Here is a 21,145-nt window from a genome sequence, read left to right as displayed (position 1 = left end):
AAAGACATTCTTAGGACCATGGAGGAGTCCTCAAGAATGATTAGTCCTCCTTCTTTTGGAATTTGGCAACATTCTCGGGGGGGGGGGGGGGGGACTAAACAGCAGCAAATGAGCCATAAGTGAGAAGCAGGGAGAGGAGGTGGGACCGGGGATGGGGAATCCTTGCCCTTCTTTTTTGTCTCAGCATTGACCTCCACACTTTTCTTCTCTTCTCACCAAGGTTTCTTTCGATATTTTTTTCCCTCCTGCTCTTTCTTTTCTCTCTTTCGCACAGAGGTTGGTCCTGATGAATATGCCAGTAGCTGAGGACATGACAGTCCACTTCACCTCCACACTCATGGCTCTGATACGGACAGCACTGGACATCAAAATCGCCAAAGGTAAGCCAGGAAAGGAAAATGGGACTCTGGAACGACTCACCCAAGGTGGCACAGGACAGAGCTGTTTGAACATTGCATCCATCTGACAATGTCGTGATCTGAAAATCAACTATCAGGGTCTAGTTTCACCTCTGACCCAATCACTATAATGTCTGCCATTTCTTCCTGGAAAATAAATGACTGGTCTGACAATCTCTAAGGCTCCTTTCAGCTTTACCAGGATGTGGTCTTCAGTGAATGGTACATAGTAGGCATCTTAGAAATATTTGTTTATTGAACAAATGAGTTTTAATTTTGTTCTTTTTGTTTCTTATGTGGTATCTCTAATGCTCTGGAAGGTTTGTGGCAGATACCATCAGGGCCGTTCTTTGCTCTTCTTGATTTCCGGTTCAGTGATTTAGGAGAAAAAAGGTTTATTACTTCCAGATGGGCATCCAGCCTTCCTGCTCTTGCCTGATCCAAATCCTTCTTAAAATCAGGTCACTCAGACTATGGAGTCAGAGTTGCCGGAAGAATTGATGTATGTATAATGAGGCAGGGGAGGTTCCTTGTGGCTCTTTTCATCTTTCCCTCTGATATATTAAGCACCTGGGAGGTATTTCAAATGAATGAGGAAGCTGATCTTGGTCTTGGGGCCTCAGATCTTGTGGCAGGATATCCCTGAGTCACTAAAAATGGGAGCCAAAATGTGTTCTGCTTCTTCAGCAGAAAGACGTGGTATTACAAGATCCACTATCACGAAGTGCCAAGATTTCCTCTGAGACTATGAGGTGCCATGCTGATTCAGCTCCTCCCCCCACCTGCTCCCTCGGTACTGGTTATTTGTATGTCTTTTTTATTTATTGAAGTTTATTTTATTCTAGGTGGTGCAGACAGACAGCAGCTAGACTCAGAACTACAAAAGGAGACCCTGGCCATCTGGCCTCACCTATCCCAGAAGATGCTGGATCTGCTCGTGCCCATGCCCAAAGGTGTGGGTCTCCTCCTGGGTATCGTTGTCACTTTGAGCTCAGCATACCAAGGCCACATCTTTTAGGACACTGAGTGATCAAGGAGATAAGGGAAGGTTGCTCTTTTATTCTTAGGAAACCCAAATCTCCCACTCCTTAATCCCTTTGGCATGAATTGAAAACATTTTCTCAAGATAGGTCACTGTAGTTGTGGGTGAAACTTCTTGGGTGCATAGCTCTCTCCCTACCCATAAAACTGTTCAGCAAACCCTCATGCAGGTGGGAATAGGGTGCCGTTACTTAGGCATGGAAATCTAGACCAGTGGAGGTGATGCTTACTCACTGTGGTTTCTCATCAGTACCCCTACTCTCACTGGGTGGCTATGGAAGCTCCCAAAGATAGATGTGCAACCTAGTCACTTTGTATCCTCAGGGTCTGGTGCATGTGGAGCTCTCAATAAATACTGGCTAGGTGGATGGCTGAGGGAGCAAACCTGGTTCAAAGAATGGGGAAGCTTGTGAGGTATCCTCACTCTCTGCCACCTGTCTTCTCCCTGTTCCCTTCCATGCCACATTTGTGTTTTTAGCCTCTGACCTGACTGTGGGCAAAATCTATGCAGCAATGATGATCATGGACTACTATAAACAGAGTAAGGTGAAGAAGCAGAGGCAGCAGCTGGAGGAACAGGTGAGGGTCACTGACAGTATGGGAGGTGGGTGGGCCGTGAGGAGTCACATGACTCCCTATAGGGACGGGCCTATGCATAGCTGGGGCACAGTGCCCTGCAAGTGCTTAGAAGCAGAGGTAGGGGTGCAGTGTCCAGGAACTTTCTAGTTGTGGGGATTAGAAACCCAGTGGATCAGAGTATCAGGCATGTTCCTATCTTACCCAAGTGAATTGTATTCCCCACTCCACCAACACACCCCAGGGTCATATGAGTTCCTTTTTCCTCCTTCCTACTTTTAACACAGAAAAACGCACCCATGTTCCAGCGCATGGAGCCTTCATCTCTGCCTCAGGAGATCATTGCTAATGCCAAAGCCCTGCCTTATCTCCAGCAGGACCCTGTCTCAGGCTTGTGAGTATAACCAATGGGTCCACAGCTGCCCTGTTTGCATCCTGTCACCCATGCCATTGTGCAGGCCCAGAAATGCCCCAGAAATAATAGTCTGAGCCAAATGACCCTTTCTCTGAGGTGAAGACGTTTTTTATTTTTATTTATGTATTTAATTTTTTTAATGTTTATTTTTGATAGAAAGAGACAGAGTGCAAGTGGGGGAGGGGCAGAGAGGGAGACACAGAATCTGAAGCAGGATCCAAGCTGTCAGCGCTGAGCCCGATGTGGGGCCCAAACTCACAAAGGAAGTTGGACACCTGACCGACTGAGCCACCCAGGTGCCCCATTACAATTTTTATTTTAAAATGGTTATTCAGCAGGGGTAATAAAAGGCAGACAATGCATATTTGGTATTGTGGCCAGCTCAAGAGACAGCACTGGGAATGGACAAAGGAAAAAGGGCATAAGTTAGTGTCATCATTCAAACAAATAAGAAATTGGACATTAAATTAGCTGCCAAAGCTGAACTGGAATTTAAGTTTGTTGTTCCTAACCTCTAGAGTATTCCCACTACGGTGCTATCTGTAATGAACAAAAGCAACCTTAGATCAGGCACAAAAAAAAAAAAAAAAAAAAAAAAAAAAAAGATGTGTATATTGGAAGCAGAAACAAAACCTCAATTAAGGAATTTGTCAACTCTTCTGAGTTACAAGCCTTAGCCCCTACTTGTTAGTCATAAATGCTTTATTATGCCGTCCCTATCTCATTATAACATGGTTTTTCTCTCCTCAACAAGCATGTACAAGTACCCAAAGGGCAGAAATTCCTCTACCCCATGTAAATGAGGTTTTGTTGTTGGGTTTAACCCAGTCCTGGTTCTCATGGAGCCAATAATGACTAAATATCATGACTTTAGGAATCATCAGGGGAATGAAAGCTATTTGGAGTCTCTCACCATGAGTTCCTTTCTGCCTGTGGTGTTGGATGCCTGTTTTTGAAAAACATTGATTTCAGAGGTCATAATCCAACACATTTACAAGAGAAGCAAAGGACCAACACCATGACCAAGGCAATTCCTCATTTTTACAAATATTTGATGTGATGAGGTAGCAAGGTATGGATTCTCCTGTCTACACAAAACCGGCAGATGTTTATCTTTGATCTGTGCGGGAAGGAGGTATGCCTGGAGCAGTGGAACCTTCCCAGTGGAAGGGTGTGCAGCATTTTTCAAGAGTCCTTGGCTTAGAAAGGAGGCCACCCCTCTACCTAGACCTCTCTCACCGAAACATTTTGCTCTACATAACTCCCATATGGCATCAGTCCAACTTCTCTCTGTTTATTGATTCATTTACTCATTGATTTGACCAATATTTATTAAAACCCAATATGATGGAAAAGCTGGCTCAGGCACTAAGTATTTAGCAGTCAACATGATCACAGTCCCCATGGAGACAAATCCTGAAAAAGAAATTTACAAAAGTGATGAAAGTTCAAATGGAGAAGGGTCGCCTATTGGAATACCACAGGAGGGAAGCAGCACACCTGGTCGGGGGGTCAGGGAAGTCTCTCTGCAGAAGTAATGTTTAAATGAGACTCAGAGGCATGTTCTTCAAGAGAAGGGAGAAGGTGATAAGCTTCAGGAGCCTGATGGCTGGCTGGAGCACAGAGAGCGCAGTGAGGCAGCAGGTGACGAACTCCACTGGGGCCAGCACGTGGGAGCATTATAAATAGGATACGGGAGTGGGGTTTTACTCATCAGTGTGACATGATCAGACTTGAACTTTTCAAAGATCATTCTTGAATCCAGTGTGGGCTTGGATCAGAGGGGAGGAGTTTGAGAGACAGTACTGCTTTTGGTATGTGACTGCAATTGTGTAAATTATTAATGACTGTTCCTTAGACTAACAAGAGGGAGATGGGGAAAGATGCAAAGACTTGAAATATTATCAGTAGGGAGACTGGATGGGAGTTGGTGATTGATTTGCCTCAGGGAGTAAAGGAGGGGGAAAAATAAAAGATGACCCCCAAGTTTCTGGCATGAGCCTTTGGGATCGATGTTGGCACATGTCCTGAAAGGGGGACATTGGTCCCTCCGTACCTTCTGCCCTTACTGAGCTTACACCTGGTGGGAAGCCAGTCATGAAACACAATTATTGGAAAGAAGAAAAGCTGTCATTTTCAGTCATTTGTATAGGAAGAAAACAGCGTGGCAGAATCTGAGTCCATGTGAAAAGGGTACCTGCCAGTTCCAGCAGAGGGAGAGATCAGAGAGCATTTACTTAACAAAGTGAATTTTGAAGGATGAACTCAAAGTAACATGAACAGAGTTTGTGGAGGGCAGAGGAGTTGGAGAGAAGCATTCTGTTCTCTGGGAACAGCCTGTATTAACATCTTGAGGCAGAAAGAAGCCGGGTGGGCACATTCAGTGAACTTAAGAGCATGAAATTCAGGAGCGGGGGGTGAAGGGCAAGAGGAAGCTGGAAAAACAGGAACTAGATCATGAGCAGCCATGTTCCAGACTTTATCCTAACGATGAGAAGACAGACAAGGTTTTTAAAGTTTGAAGCCAACTCTCGGTTGAAGTTAGTCAACTCTGAGGTTGTTCAGTGATTCCAAGGGTCCTCTCTACCTATTAGGGATTCTGTGATTCCTCATACAGCAGTGCCTATCCTACTCCTAGTGGTTCTCAGGAGAAGACACACTGAGTAAGATGAGTAACATGTAAGCAGGTCATTTAAATATCAGATCACTCTGTATCAGTTGTGAAAATTCAGCAAACCTCCTCCCGGCAGCAAGGGGCCAGACAGGGGGGGTGACTCTCTGCTCTTCAGATCTCTCCTTGTGATCCAAGTCAAGGTAAGATTGTGCCTATGGATTATTTTCAAGTAACTGGAACCCCTTGTTTATGCCTCAAATTTTCCAGTGGATGCATTCATGAGTACAGTAGACTCAACCATGAAAGGGCTCTTCCTCGTAGCTCCACCATTACTGAGAGCTGTGGCCCAGCCCCTGACCTTCTTCCCACGATCAGGAAGCCCACTCTGCATCCTTGAGTAGGTCAGAGGGCACCTGTTATTTTACAGCAGCTATCTTCTCAGGAAAGACTGGCTATCTCTTTTTCTCCTAACCTGCCCCATGGATCCCATTGGCTAAGAGTGTCCACAGGTACCCAACAGTGGTTTAATATCAGGCACACAGGGACAGCTGTCCATACCTTTCATTCAGAGGCCTCTTACCTCATCACCACTCAAGCATCCCTGTACATAGCCATCAACCCAGAAGTTACCACCTCCTCACCAGCACCTCTGAGATCATTCCACACGTTCATAAACCAACAGATACTATGTCTGGCACAGTAGTCCTTCAATAAATGTTCATAGCATTGAATTGTTTAGTTTGGCCAGGGATGTTGGCACAATAAAACCATATTTCTACTGAAACTGGAGGAAATTTTTTAAAAGACCATGACTGCTTAATATTTAAACAAATTGTTCGCTGTTTAAACTATGGCATTTTTTTCTGCTGAAGGGAGAAACTGAGCAGAAACAGGTTTGCAATCCAGCATTGGTCTTCCATATGGCTGAGTGTGACAAATAATGTCATTTGTCACAGATACACCAGTCACCAGCAGAATACTGAATGGTTCCCAACACAGGTTGAAAACAGTGGTTTCTCCGGTTTCTCCTTTCCAATGCTTTTTTTTTTTTTTTCACTTTTTTATTCTAGGGTCCAGCTGCCTGTCAGTTACCAGGCTTACAAGCCAGCCAGTATTAAAGGGTGTTACCCTTGGTGGGAAGGAAGTCTTGTCTGGGGTGGGAATTAATAGTGGTGCCTATGACATGGCTTTCTCTCTTTTTCTCTCATGTACACATTACCTCCTACTTTGCCATTGCTTTTCAGGAGTGGCCGTAGTGGATACCCTTCGATGAGTCCGCTCTCCCCCCAGGAAATATTCCAGTTGGCTTGTATGGACCCAGCCGATGATGGACAGTTTCAGGAACAGCAGTCTCTGGTGAATGAATGAGTTACATGACCTCAAAAATCTTTCCTTGGTTTCCTGATCCCTCCCATTCTCATTTCCAAATTTTATTTCATAGCTATGGTTTTTAGGAAAACCCTTTCCAATAGTCCTGCCAGTTAGTTACCCCAGGAGTTTCCTGCTGTCTCTCCTTTCATAGCTGAATTTTTGATGTTCTGTGACAAATGCTTCCTCTGCAGATTTTACAATCCCAGAGGCGCCTTACCTACTGCAGGAACTTACACTGCTTCAGGCCAAACCTTCTTAACTTATGCCTGTAGGCAGCAAATGTAGAAGCAAGAGTCAAAATCTTGCCTTGGATATGGGGCCTTAGGATGGACCGTCAGAATCAATGGCACCAAATGGACAGCTTAGTGTAGCCAGGTACTGCTTCTGGGAACACAGGAATACCCTACACCAGCCCTTGGGAGACGCCCTGCTCCTGGATCACTCAGGGGAGCACGTGTGAGTGACCGGCTGTCAGCCAAGAGTTACAGAACAATCTCTTACCTCTTTTCTGTGTGTCCCTTTGGGTCACAATTCTACCAGCCAAGTACATTCTAAGAGGTCCCTAAAATCCTTCCCATAAGCCTAGAGTTTTGTTTTTGTTTTAATGTTTGAGAGACAGAGCGAAAACGGGGTAAGGACAAGAGAGATGGAGACACAGAATCCAAAGCAGGCTTCAGGCTCTGAGCTGTCAGCACAGAGCCTGATGCGGGGCTCAAACCCTCATGTGTGAGGTCATGACCTGAGCCAAAGTGGGACGCTTAAGCACATGAGCCACCCAGGTGCCCCAAGCCTATAGTTTTTTATTAGCATAAATGATAAAATTCCTGAGAAACCTCTTGAGTCAAGTTTAAGCTTGGAGAAGAGGGGGCACACTGACCTTTAGATTTTGCTAATACAAAGCTAACATGTGATTTCCAATGATAATAGACTTTACCATTATCCTTAGTTCAGGAGTCATCAGATCAGGTTCCTTCCTGAACTTAGAATTAAACCCCAAGTGTTCATTGGCCTGGGAAGAAAAAGACAAAACCCAACATTTGCAAAAGTCCATATAGACAGCTTATAGTAAGTTCTATGCCATTTTGATTATAATTCATCTGTTTTTTCTCTCCCCTTCTCTCCTGACCCCTCTCCACTGCTACCGTGCACCTCAGAGCCATCCTAGATGGATGATGTGGGTGAAATGTGGGACTGATCTGTTTATGGAGTGCATGTCTGCTGGCATGAGTACCCTCAGAGCAGGGCAAAACCCTTTGGTAGCTCAAATGGGTGATTCCATCTCCAGTGACTGCAGAGACAGGGAATTCTTCGTCGCTGTGTTTGGGAGACAGCTAGACCAGACCCTCGCATGGTATGAGTGCCTTAGGTGTTCTTGGTAAGGTAGGCAGGAAGCCTTGAACGAATTTCCTGCCTTTCTTTGTGAGGAATTTAGTACCATGGACTAATTGGTACAGATAGTTTGATTCTTAAAAGTGCCTCTCAGCATTTTACAGCTTGTCTGCCTCATGATGCATCTGGCTGGGAAAATCTCAATAATGTGTCCTTTCTTTCACAGGGAGGCTTTCTTTATTACATCATTATTTCTGTGGGTTCCCCAGGGCTGAGCCGTAGTGCCAGGACTTTTTGGATATGTGTTCATCTCATTGTCAGTGCTGGTGTCTGTAATTCAGTTCAGGTGTCAGCCCATGCTATACTCTCACCACTGTGTACTCCTGCCCATCCCTTGGGGCCCCCTGCTCCACGTCCAGAGGCGTGGCCATGATTTGTGCGTGTGTCTTAACACTACCTCTCACACCCCACAGCCTGTAGTGTTGTTACCACGTCTGTTTCAAGTCGGACCTGTGTGCTTTATAAAGCATGTACTACAAACACTATAATTCCCTCAAGTGCACGTATCACATGTCCTAGGAAGGCAGTCCTCCCATTCACCCCAGTAACCACCCAGCCACAGGGTCTTGGGCACGCTTCCTTCAGCAGTGCCCTATTCAGACAACTAGGTTGTTAAGGTATAATTTCCTAAATATAAAATAGCTTTTTTTTTCTGGTTTATAATCTCCAGATGTCCAGGATATTTCTAGGTCTCTTTGGTGGCCATGTAAACATTTCCAAGGCAGCCCTACCCTTTATGCAATGACAGTAGCTATCTGTATAGATCACGTACATTTGCCAAACTAACATTCTTTAGCCAGGAAAATAACAAAAAAAGTTGCACAGAGACTTAGAAGGGTGGATTAGAAATCTCTAATTCTCTAGAGTGGCACAGCCCAGTATAACAGCCACTACCCACATGTGGCAGTTGAACATTTGAAATGTACTAGTCCAGACTGAGATGTGCGATAGGTAGACTTGGTGCAAAAAAAAAAAAAAAAAAAAAAAAAAAAAAAAAAAAAAAAAATGAAATATCTTCATTTTTTAGATTGATTACATGTTGACATGAGAATATTTGGATATATTGGATTAAATAAAACACACTGACGAAACTACTCTTTTAAATGTAGTTACTAGGAAATTTAAAATTACATAGGTAGTTTGGATTATATTGGACTCTGCTAGTTTAGAGCATCCCTGACAGCATCACCTACCACATTTTTCAAATGGTTTCAATCTTAGGAAAGCTCTCAGCTAACAAAGTCATGTCTTAAGGTTTGAGATGATATATTTGACACCAGAAATTGGTGACTTTCCTTAGAGTAGGAACTTCTATTTGTTTATTTTTCTTAATTTTATCTATTTATTTTGAGAGAGAAAGAGAGTACAAGCAGGGGAGGGCCTGAGAGAGAGGGAATCTGAAGCAGGCTCCCTACCAACAGCTCAGAGCCTGAAGCGGGGCTCAAACTCATGAACCATGAGATCATGACCTGAGCCAAAAGCAAGAGTTGGACGCTTAACTGACTGAGCCACCCAGGCGCCCCCAGTAATTTCTATTTAGTTGATAAATAGGCTTATTCTTTTAATCTGAGGAAGCCAACGCTACCAACTCTCAAAAAGTAGACTTCACATATCTAAGAAGTATTATGACTCATAATACTTTACAGAGCTATACAATCTGAAACATTGCTTAGTAGTAAATAAAAGTGTTAAATACTAGACTAGGAAAGGTAATCTTTACCTTTTAATCCCAGGTAGAGCTTTCTGTTTGGGACATCTGGTATACCACATGTGCATACATAAATGGACACATATATACACATACAACTGAGACCATAAAGATGCAAGTCTGTCTTCTAAAAGCCATTTTTGTTATGGAGGAGGCAGAATCATCCACTGGAGGTGAGAAGCAATGAGATGGAACCAAGTCCCACAAGCGTGGCTGTGTGTTTATTTCCAGGAGCCAGAGGTTAGTGAATTAAAAAGCGTGCAGTCCTCTAACCATGGCATCTACCTTCCTTCGGACACCCAGGAGCATACGGGATCTGGGAGGGCATCCTCTATGCCACGCCTGACTGTGGATCCCCAGGTAAAAAGCTATCACCACCTACCCTATGCAGTGGCATCCTGGGCTGTATTGAATTGATGGGTTATGAAAAAAACATCTGATATTATCAGGTGAGCTCTTGACTTGCCCCCATCCCTTCCCTACAAGAAAAATCTGGCTCATGGGCCATCTTTAATAGAGCCTACTCCTCCACGGTGTGTTTTCAAGGAAGCCCTAACCATAACAGTCTAGCCAGCAAAATGGTATAACTCCTTCTGGATGGGATCAACATTCTCAAGACTCAACCAGCCATGCAAGAAATATTTTACAGGATTTTCCCTGTGTATTTTTCCTTTTCTCCTTTCCTGGTTCCCCCAGCACATATGCAATTACGTACACACACAGCTCTGTGTCAGGACCGTCTGTCCTAACCAGTGCAGGCCACGCCTCATTTGTCTGTTTTCCTGGCTTCTTTTTTTCTGTCTGTCTGTCTCACATCAAGTTTTGACAGAGACAAGAAGTTTTTGTGGATCTGTTTTAACATCTGTGGCAAATCAAAAATGCCAGAGTTTAAGGTGGGACTAGGATGGAACCCATGATAGAGAGCAGTTCAATCTTAGATGCTGCCCAGTGACAGGCTCTCCTAAGCTCCCAGGCTACATGGCAGGGCCTTCTCTGGCGAGGGGAAATAATAAAAGGCAAAGCTGTGCTTCTTGTGTGGTGCAGACTTTTTTTGACAATTGCCTTCACATATTCCAAGGTTCACTGCAGGTCCTGGCTGAGTTCTTCTGGTAAATGGCTGTATGGGAAGCTTACCCTGTATACTCAGCTGCTTGCTTTCCTGAGCACGAAGAAAAGACCCTAGTTGAGTCTCAATATCTGTGTTAATATAGCATAAGACACTTTCTGGAACAGCCTCCTTCAGCTCAGGTCTGAGCAAGAGGGATTCAAGGGAAGTTATGCTTTGCAATGTTCAATAATTTCTATCTCACTTCTTCCCTAATTTTAGAACCTTCCAGTAATTAATCCAGATTTTGTGTTCCTCTGGGGGGGGGTTCACGTTTCCAGGTGGTGACAGACCCTAGCTCCATGAGACGCTCATTTTCCACCATTCGGGATAAGCGTTCAAATTCCTCATGGTTGGAGGAATTCTCTATGGAGAGAAGCAGTGAAAACACCTACAAGTCACGTCGCCGGAGTTACCACTCCTCCCTGAGACTGTCAGCTCATCGCCTGAATTCTGACTCAGGTGAAGGGGTCTTCACTGTTCACCTCTTTTCAGGCTCCTGCCCTGACGACCAATTCTGGCAAGAACTGAAAATCACTGGAACAGGATTCAGATAAGGATGCAGGTTGAGGAGAGTGAGGGAAGGAAGAACACTCATGACCAGAAGTGGCTTCCCTTTGTGACTTATCCCAAAATGAAGTCCTCTATATTCATCATAAAGGCTGAAATTTCTTTCTTTCAGAGTAGGGCTATAGAAATCATTAAAATGTATAGCGTTGTTAAAGCAATTATGTTGTATACCTGAAACTAATTTAACCTTGTATTTCAGTTATATTTCAATAATAAAAAAAAAAATTGAGATTTTCAAATGGCCTTCTGCAAAACCCCTGGGGTTTGCTAGGGGGCCTCTGATATATTCCTGGCAGGGTCTGGGCTCTCACCTCCAACTCCACTTCAACTTCGATAGTGTTACCTGGAATTGTTTTAGGTATTTGAGTTTCATTTTTTGGTTTTTTTTTTGTGTGTTTTTTTGTTTTGTTTTAAGGAAAAGGGTCATACTGATAACAATCATTAGCAAATCATTAGTCTACTTCAAACGCTGTTTTGCTAGATGAGGAAACAGATATTAAAAAGCAGTGACATGCCTGTAGCATAGGGCCAGTAATTCACAGAAATGGGACTAGAAGCCCTCAATGGGACTGAAACCCTTTGACCTCCATCCCTTCTACTGGTGCCATCTTGCCCCCCAAAAGTTACACACCCATGTTTAGGACGTAGAGAATTCCTGGGCCAGGGTGTTGGCAAAGATTCTATCTTAATTGTGTCTAGGGTTAACAGAAGCAGAAGAGAACCAATTGCATCCTTTGGCCTATGTGTCTGCACACTTACCTCTTCACAAAGGGTAGTTTTCCAACCTTTCCCTCCTGCCTCTGACATGCCTGGAGAAGCTGGGGTTCTTTAGGGGCTCAGTCCCAGGCTATAGGACATCTCTTTATGTTCAGAGGCCAGTATGGGTAGAGTTGTGATCAGATGCTTTTGTCTTCTCTCCCAGGCCACAAGTCTGACACCCACCGCTCAGGGGGCAGAGAGCGGGGACGGTCAAAAGAGCGAAAGCATCTTCTCTCTCCCGATGTCTCCCGCTGCAACTCAGAGGAGCGAGGGACCCAGGCTGACTGGGAGTCCCCCGAGCGCCATGAGTCCAGGTCTCCCAGCGAGGGCAGGTCACAGACCCCCAACAGACAGGTGAGCATGGAGAGGAAGTAGAGCCTCTAGAAAGATAGGGAGGAGTGGTCTGTTAACATTAGGTGCAAAATATGGGCACCCACACAGACCTTGGTTTCACAGGAAACTATATCCATTGTGCGCAGAAGTTAGCTACTCATGCTTGTGTACTTACAAAGGATAGGAATTCACAGAAAACCAGATAGTTCCCCCAAGAAAGACAATGGCATTGAGAAGTCATTCCATCTCAGTCCTCAGAACCCAGAGGTACAAAGTCCCAACAAATACGTGCATGAATGTCTCAGTCAGATTTAGGAGGAAAAGATCACCTTTAGCCAGAAAAATTTCTTTGACCAATTACATGATCCTAAGTATTAGTTAGAATGGTGATTCATCCCTCAGCACAGGATTTATAAGTTGGATCAGTTCAACCTTACTGACCTAGCTTCCAGCCATCGCAAGAAGACCACCTTCTTCTTCCAGACTATTGTTGAAACACCATCCTTTGCCTAAAAAACAACTACCCGAGCTATGTGAAAACATGCTCTAGCCCTGCTCTCCTCCTCCCAGCCCTACCATGGGTGTCAGAGCCCAGATGGGAGATCCAGTCAACAGCAGTGAGCAGAGGGGAGGAGGAGGGGCTAATAGAGAATTTTAGAGGCAGTGGAGAACTTTCTTCTAGAGTAGTGGCTTTCAAATTTCAGTGCAGAACATAATCACCAAAGCATAGCCTTGGGGCCTAAAGCATTCTACTTCAGTAGTGAGACCAGCTAGAAAGGGAAACCCATAAGTCTGCAGTTGAAAGGACCCCTTTTTCCCCAAGAGTTTCTGAGCAGGTGGCTCATGGGTCACACATACCTTGAGAAACACCTTCCAGAAAGTCCGTTTACTGGCACTGGGCTCAGGGACCCTTGGGAATAAATAGGTGAGCAGGTCACGTAAGGTCTGAGGAAGCAGCTGGTCATGTGGGTGAGTTAACATCAGCAAGCCACGGAAGACACGAAGGCAAAAGTGAAAAGGAGGGAAGGTGTTTGCCATTCCTTCAGATCCACTTCCCAAGAAGGATTTCCCAGACACCAACCCTAGAGCATTCATTCACCTTTCCTGTAAGTGGTCTTTCTGAAAAGTCCCAAGGCTTTCTTTGGTGAGCCACTTGTAACATACATAGAGCTTCCAGATCTTCGCTACTTGAAGTGTTTGTCGCATGGTCCGGCACCTGGGAGCTTGTTAGAAGTGCAGAGTCTCAGGCCTCAGCTGCAGTTTAAATGGACCTGCCCTGGCCTATGTGGCAGAGACTCCTCAGTCTCAGTTAATCCCTGCATTCCTAGGGGAAGGGACTTGCAGATGGGACCCCAACTCAGCCCTCCCTCCCCCAGAGCCCAGACTCCACAGGCTCTCTGTCAGAAGGGTTAGGGGCTGTAACAGGGCCGCAAGTAGGGATCAGGCCCAGCCCCGTCTAACATGCCATGTCTGTCCCACTGCACAGGGCACGGGTTCCCTGAGTGAGAGCTCCATCCCCTCCATCTCTGACACCAGCACTCCGAGACGAAGTCGCCGGCAGCTCCCGCCCGTGCCACCAAAGCCTCGGCCCCTCCTTTCCTACAGCTCCCTGATTCGACACACCGGGAGCATGTCTCCACCGGCTGATGGAAGCGAGGGTGGCTCTCCTCTGGCCTCCCAAGCCCTGGAGAGCCCTGAGGCCGGCCTGGCAGAGTCTTCCAGCTCCCGGCACGTACAGCAGGGTCAGCACGCCTCCCCACAGCGCTACATCTCCGAGCCCTACCTGGCCCTGCACGAAGACTCCCACGCCTCGGACTGTGGCGAGGAGGAGACGCTCACCTTCGAAGCAGCTGTGGCCACCAGCCTGGGCCGCTCCAACACCATCGGCTCGGCCCCACCGCTGCGGCACAGCTGGCAGATGCCCAATGGGCACTATCGACGGCGGAGGCGCGGGGGGCCCGGGCCAGGTGTGATGTGTGGGGCTGTCAGCGACCTCCTGAGTGACACGGAAGAGGACGACAAGTGCTAGAGGCTGCTCCCCCCTCCGATGCATGCTCTTCTCTCACACGGAGAAAACCAGGACTGAATTGGGAAGCCAGTGCTGCCCGGGGGGGAGGAAGAGGGAGGAGGAAGAGAGAAGGACACCATGCATTATTGGACAAGACGAAGGAAAGGACCCAAGGAAAACCAGTCGAACGTGCCCGATTGCTTTACTTCCCTTTGCAAGATGGGCACTGCCATAGTTTTGCCTCTTTGCTGGGGAAAGGAAATACAAGAACACAGAGGGTTATTCCCACGGCAGAAGGGACGTGAGGATGGCTTTGCTTCCCCTTGCCCCTTCCCACTTTTCTCTAAGCCGTGGAGGGATGGAGCTGGCCTGTGTCTACGCCCCTTGCCCTGAAAAGCCTGGAAGATTTTTCTGGCTCTTAACTGGGGAGTCGTGGAGGCCACAGGAGAGGAACCTCCTCCCTCACCAGCTCTTGCTCCCCGTCCAGCACCACTGCCATCAGGGCAACCGCAACAGCATCTCATGCATTACCCTCTGGCTTGCTTCCCCCAAAGAAGCACAGGCTAAGTTTAGGAGCCTTGGATGCCAAGGATAGGAGGCAAGGAGGGAGGGAAAAGCTGAAGTGGAACAAGGGGTCAGGGTGCCGTGGCAGCAGCAGCAAGGGCTGGTCTGGGTGAGCAAAGCCATAGTCCAGCAGCCCAGACCACAGGGGAGAGACTCAGAGAGATGATGAATGGGTGATGTTGGGGCAACAGTCCTGTCTCTTGGAAGCCTGTCACCCACTCAGTAGGTGCTGCATTAGGGTAGGCCAGGGAGGTCCCTCAGGCTCCACAGAGGTCCCTGACGCTCCAGGAAGGGTGATATTTTAAAAGCATTTAACCCCTCTGGCCAGTGCACCAGCTGGTGTGAGCAGAGTTTCAGCCTTCCTGCTGGGTCCCCGTGCTCTGCCAGGCCTTAGCCCTGCAAATGCTGGTCATAAGGGATCCCTGAGGGGGGTGGGGGCCATTTAAGGCACAGTCTGTTTTCCAACCAGTCTAGAAGAACGTGGAACAGTCCTACAGTTGTATCAGCACATACAGCCGAATGTCAACCTAGACTCTGGCCCAGGAGCCCGCGGGCCTCTCTGCCAGTCCCTGACCAGGCAGCACACATAAACCCAAGGTGGGCCCTACATCACCTGGTAGAGACTTCTAGAGAGAGAGGAAAGGCAGACAGATTGAAATGAGAAGCTTCCATGGGAGCATCAGTGTGAGTTTGCTGAGGACCTCCTGGGAGGAGGGGCCCTTGGTCTGGCAGCTTCCTCAGCCAGCTTGTGCTTAAGGGTCAGTTTGGCATGATACTTGGAAGGTGATCAGTAAATATACCTCAGCTTAGACCTGGGCTGCTCCTCCTAGCAAAGCAGGCTCTGACGGGGCCTCATCACATCATGTGATGAGACTGGGCTTTACCCCTCCCCGAGTAAGAGCTGGGCAGAAGACAGCCTCAGGCCACTGTGTCCTTCTTAACTCCCCAATCTCAGAAGCATTACGAAAAAGAGAGCCTTTCTTGGCTAATCCGTGCTCCTCTTGTTTCGACTGTCCATTCAGGGAAGCACATCACTCTCTTTATCTGGTGGAATGCACCGTCCCCTTCACTTCCTCCCTGGGCTCATCACAGTAAGGAGAAGGATCCCCGGAGAAGGGCGCCAGGCAGGGCTTTCCCTGCTCCACCAGGAGCAGATGGGGCTTGCCTCGCAGGACCCTCCCCTGGCCTGACATCACAGTGGATAAACACTCTTTTTTATCTTCCTCCAGCCAAAACAGACTCCACCTCTTGGGTAGGAGAAGTTAGGGGCTGTTGTTTTTCTTAGAAGGAGCCTCCTTTTACTTATGAAGCTTTTTGTTTGTTTTGGTTGAAATGGAACTAAGGAGTAGTTGCATCAACCCCGAAAAGCCAAATACAATCACGTGGCTGCAGGATCATTTGTGATGGCTCTGCCTTCTCTTCTAGATATTGATGCAGCTTCATGACCCACGGTCAGCCCCTCCGATCAAAGGACTCCCAGGGCAGGAGACCAGTGAGGCAGAACATAAGCTGCCTCCTCTCAGACCTTCCGCTCACTTTCATTTTCCTCTCCCGCTGAGCACTTGTGTACTCGGGAGTAGCTAGCAATGTGAACATGACCGTGGAACGCCCCGATCCTAACAGGCATGCACTTTACACAAGACTCAGGCGCTGGGCCTCATAGTGTGGTAAAGGTTTCCTCTGCTCAGCATCATTTCGTGCCAAAGTGCTGCTGTGGGCTGCTTTCTGTGCACAAAATTGCTTTCTTCCACCTCAGAAATGCAGCTTTCCCTGGGGACAGGCCCACAACAGGACAGCCGTTCTGAGTCAGCAAGTCTATTGCATTGTGTTTTGAGAAAAGGAATTGAAGCGATATCTTAAGCCATTTCAACAGCAGGAGAAATTTGGGCTGGCAGAGCAATTACCAGAAATGGAATTTGCCTGTAAACCACATTATGAACACTAAATTTACCATGCCAGGAAACCTTCCTGGACACCTGAACTCCTTAAACCCTTATACACACAAGAATTTGAGTCTTAAATGAAGTGCTGTAAAGCCCTGTAGACGCAGTCTCCCGACCAACCACCTGCGTTTTTCTAGATCAGTTTCCCCTGACCAAGAAATTGGGTTTCTTCTCCCTTAGCCTGCATTTATCTTTCCATTAAGACCAGAAAATAAAAGACAGTCTTCAGTTAAGTCACAGAACTCATTATCATAATCTTCTAACCATTTCCTTCTGCCTGTTGATAAGTATGAACTCTCACCTTCCCTCTAATAGTTGACCAGGACATCCCTTCCTACTTATCAGATTCTGCCTCTTCTCTTTCCCTTGTAAAGCAGCCCCTTGAGATCTCAAAACATGTGCTTCTCTTTGGATTAAAAAAGTATGGCAGCATCTCAAGAAATGCCAAGCAAACTGGGAACACTATCAGTGTTTCAGACACTCCGTGTTATCAGACTTAGTACTGCAGGTCCCCTCAGAAGAATCTTTATATATCCAGTTTCCCTTGCTAATATTAGTCTTCAGCATCCTCTCAAAGAAGTAATGAGGGAGAGAGGAAGGGGAAAAAAAAGAAGGAAAAGAAACCAAGGTGGAGAGATAGTCTATGTCTGTGTTTAGATACTCCTCTCTTCACTTACAGCTCCAGGCAGACTTCTAGTAACAAACTCACGTGTCTCTCTCTCTCAATCCCCATGAGGTCAGAATGCCAGTCGGCCTTCAGACATAGGAGTAGAGCTCTAGGTCAAGAGGCTCTGTGAACCAGGGTCAGGATAGAATTACCTCCACTATAAAGAGGGTGTACCCTTGAATGTGCCCCCCAGGGTCAACATAAGCCATGAACACAACTGCCCAATGTGGATCTATCCCTTCTTCTAGCTGAGGAATCAGTTTCTATTCTGGGCTTCACTTCTGCTCACTACTCACTGTCCCTACAGGGTACTGAAATCACAGACATTTCTCTGAAGCTGAAATCCAGATGTTCTGGATTTTGCGCTCTCTTGACTCTGGGACCACAAAAAGACAACCCCGTATCCCACCATTCAGCCGGCATCTTCTTTCCATACACACATCCACCTCTCCTACAACCTTTGTGATGAGCCTGTCTCCTGCCTTCTATTCTCCTATCCCAGCCCTTGCTCTGCTGCATGTTAGCACTGACTCCTGAGATGGTTAAATTCACCTAGTCCAGGCTTGTTTGTTGACGTGCCTGCCTCTGCTGTGGGGGAATGCTTTGATCTCATGAAAATGGTTGGGGACTCACCAGGTGATACTCACAAGGTGATCTGAAACAGTATAAGGTGCAGTACTATTGGGGCATGATGGGGATATGAAATGTCTGCATACTCAATGAAAGCCTACTGCAGGCAAATTAGGTCTCTCCTGGCATAATAGAACAAAATTTAATAATTTTGGTTTTTTTTTAAAGAAAGTTCTCAATTTTTCATTACATCCTATTTCTAAAGCCTGTTCTGGATGTCTCATTTTTGGACAGAGTTTGTCTTTAGTAGGTTGAGCCAAGGATACATGGAGATTCATTTCTCAGCTAAGCTATAATAAATATTATGAGGTCATATAAAGAAAAGGTATATGTGTAGCAGGCAGGGAGCAGATAGTCCTCTACCTTGGAGGGACTTTGTGAAACTTGAAGGTTAAGGAATTTTCACCCTTTTATTTTTTTGAATCAGTTTCATGTTTGTTATGATGTGAGACCTTCAAAGGCATGGTGCCAGTGTGCACAAAGATCATGGTGAGGAGAGGCATTTCCATGCCTTGGGGTAGCCTCTTCCTCATCAGATTCTCCCTTCCTGTCCATTCTTCCTCCCTAGATTCCCAGGCCTTGAGCATTGTCTGAGAGGTTTAGGTGAGGTCATTGTAAGGCAAGATAAAAGAGAGAAGTGGTCCCCCTGCAAGTGGCCAGTTGTAGTGTCATGTTTTAATTCCAGACAAGAGCCCCACAAGGAATCAGGTCTAGGTTTGGATAAATCAATCTCCATACTGAGACTCTTAATTTAATAAAAGCCAAACAGAATTAACTCAGGACTTAGGACCTAACCTTTACATGACAGGATCAGAAGAGATGCCACATTAATGAGTGCTGCCTGTATTTGCAGCTCTTTCTGTCTTTAGTTTTCTCTTCGGCGAACCACCCAGTATATTGTAGCCATTTATCCCAACGGAGCCCTAGCTGATGGCTTCTCTGCTGGTTGCAGTAGCAGGCTTAGCTAATGACAGCTGAGGTGATCAGTCAGCCATCATGTGCTGACTGACCCTCATTCAGTCAGAAGAACACAGACATACCACATGGGGGATTGGATAAAAAACTGAAAACGGAAAGAACTATCTTTGGTTTCTGATGGCCATCTTTTTCTTCCCTTAAATCCTTCCTGCTTTGACCCTCTGATGCTTAGGCATCCTGGAGAAATCACTCCAAGCCAAAGATAACAGATCCATAGATTGTCCCAGCCTACCCAAAGGGCCTGGAAAGCTTCGCTTAACAAAACTCAAGCCAGTTGGTAGAGAAATATGAATGAGACTCACACAGAGTCTAATGGAGAGCTGGGGTGCCTCCAAACTGCCCTTCTATTTTTGTAGTCTTCTTCCTTCTGCTCCCTTCCCTCATGATAAAAATGGGGAGAAAGGGACATTGACCCTTTAGACATTGACTCTCAAGGGGTCATTGTCTATGTCCAAAGGGACATTGACCCTCAAGAAAGGTATCTTGACCTAAATGCAAATGATTTTATAATAAGCCATGCTACTATGTAAATACATTATTGAGGCTTGAATTCTTATTTCGGGGGGTATGAAAGAGTTGAGCAAATCTGATTTTAAAAATGGTAAGGGGATCTATGTTTATTTTTATTTGGTATCTTTTTGTTTGGATTTTTTGTAACAGACCTGCTCTAGAATAACAATGAAGGATAAATATGTGCTCTGCAGTGTTTCTGAATCAGCTTCTAATTAATTTCCATCAAACTTAATATATTTAAACCAAAAATCTGAGGTTATATAGTACCAGTTCCCTCTTCTCTGTTTCTTTTGTCTTTCTTCTCCTTCTAAGTCAGTCTCTGTCTCTTGTTTCTAGGGACATAAAATGTAACCTACATTAATGTAAAGTTTCCTGAAAACTTCAGTGAGAGCCAAGGAAAGAATAGAATGAATATAGATTTTTTTCCCCAGTACATCTTTAATCAATAAGTAGGAAATTTAGGTCTTGAGAAGATAAAATGTTTAAGAGTATGGTAATCTGGAAATGAAAATTATTGGGGGTCAAAAATAATTCTATTTCAGCCTTCCATACTAGTGCCTTCAGCAAGGGTATTGCGTCTACATGCTTTATTTCCCTCACTAGGAAAATTGAAATACTAAAGCTTGGCTAATTAATGGGTGTGTCATAGTGTTTGTAAGTAAATTACTATCACATCATTTAAAGTTCTTAGTCTCCACAAATCAACTTAGAAAAATCTTCTGTCCTTATATCCCACTAAGGACCTATGAAATTCTTGGCATTGCTATAAGCATTCCATTTTTTTGGAAGAAACTTCATGTTTACTGGAACCTGAATCCCAGATTCGCTTTATTTTCACCATCTCTTCTTCCCATTTTCCTTCCTCTTTTTTTTTTTTTTTTTTTTTTTTTTTTTAGCTAAGAAAAAAAAAGTTGACTTTTGTTTTTAATGCAGGAAAGAAGTTGAGTTTTCATGGTCAGACCTTCCTGGTACCTTCTTTTTGTGGACACTTAAGCCAGTCCTAGATCAAATAACCATTCTCTAATGCTTAGGATCCTCACAAAGTCCTCTTCTCTAACCCAACATTGACACAGGAGTCTTTTCTCTCTCTCTTTGTTCTGCCAGTTTGTCAGAGGTAAGGGATTCTCTCTGTATTCTGGAAACAGATCGGTAGCATCTATACCAACTACTACTGTTTCCTCTTCGGTTCACTCAGAGGTGGGCCCCAAAACTGAAAGGACACTAAAACAAAGCTGCCAAATCCAAATTTGACCTTATTTGGTGACTCAGTTTTCTTTCCAGTACTCTGATTTCTTTTAGCACTGGTCTGTACCACATAGGAAACCCACTGCTCAAAGCAAGTCTGTTAGAAGTCTGTATAAGGGATGAGCAGGAAAAACACACTCCAGAATCTCAAGGTGCCATTAATCAATTTAAAAAATAAAGGTAAAATGAAATGAGGGCTAAACAATGTAATCTAACTGCCAATTAAAGTATACAGTAGTTCTGGTCTTAGCTACATTTGATATGGTGTTCTACCACATTAAGCAGATCCCAGCAGATATAGTAAAAACATAGGCATTG

General features: G+C 45.5%; 1 protein-coding gene across 1 annotated transcript in view; it reads left to right on the top strand.

The window, feature by feature from the left end:
- Nucleotides 1-18,379, top strand: part of CACNA1E (calcium voltage-gated channel subunit alpha1 E) — a 382,346-nt gene extending 363,967 nt beyond the window's left edge. The window contains exons 41-49 of the mRNA XM_042925223.1: nucleotides 275-380; nucleotides 1,244-1,351; nucleotides 1,918-2,018; nucleotides 2,303-2,409; nucleotides 6,289-6,400; nucleotides 9,744-9,872; nucleotides 10,899-11,079; nucleotides 12,110-12,300; nucleotides 13,766-18,379. Of these exons, the coding sequence (XP_042781157.1) occupies nucleotides 275-380; nucleotides 1,244-1,351; nucleotides 1,918-2,018; nucleotides 2,303-2,409; nucleotides 6,289-6,400; nucleotides 9,744-9,872; nucleotides 10,899-11,079; nucleotides 12,110-12,300; nucleotides 13,766-14,308 (1,578 nt within the window). The 3' untranslated portion in view covers nucleotides 14,309-18,379. The remainder of the gene's footprint in view (nucleotides 1-274; nucleotides 381-1,243; nucleotides 1,352-1,917; nucleotides 2,019-2,302; nucleotides 2,410-6,288; nucleotides 6,401-9,743; nucleotides 9,873-10,898; nucleotides 11,080-12,109; nucleotides 12,301-13,765) is intronic.
- Nucleotides 18,380-21,145: the final 2,766 nt, after the last annotated feature.

The sequence above is a fragment of the Panthera leo genome, chromosome F3, assembly GCF_018350215.1.
Source record: "Panthera leo isolate Ple1 chromosome F3, P.leo_Ple1_pat1.1, whole genome shotgun sequence".
Taxonomy (NCBI): Eukaryota; Metazoa; Chordata; class Mammalia; order Carnivora; family Felidae; genus Panthera; species Panthera leo.
Note: the sequence above shows the minus strand (reverse complement) of the source record. Positions and strands in the feature narration are given on the sequence as shown.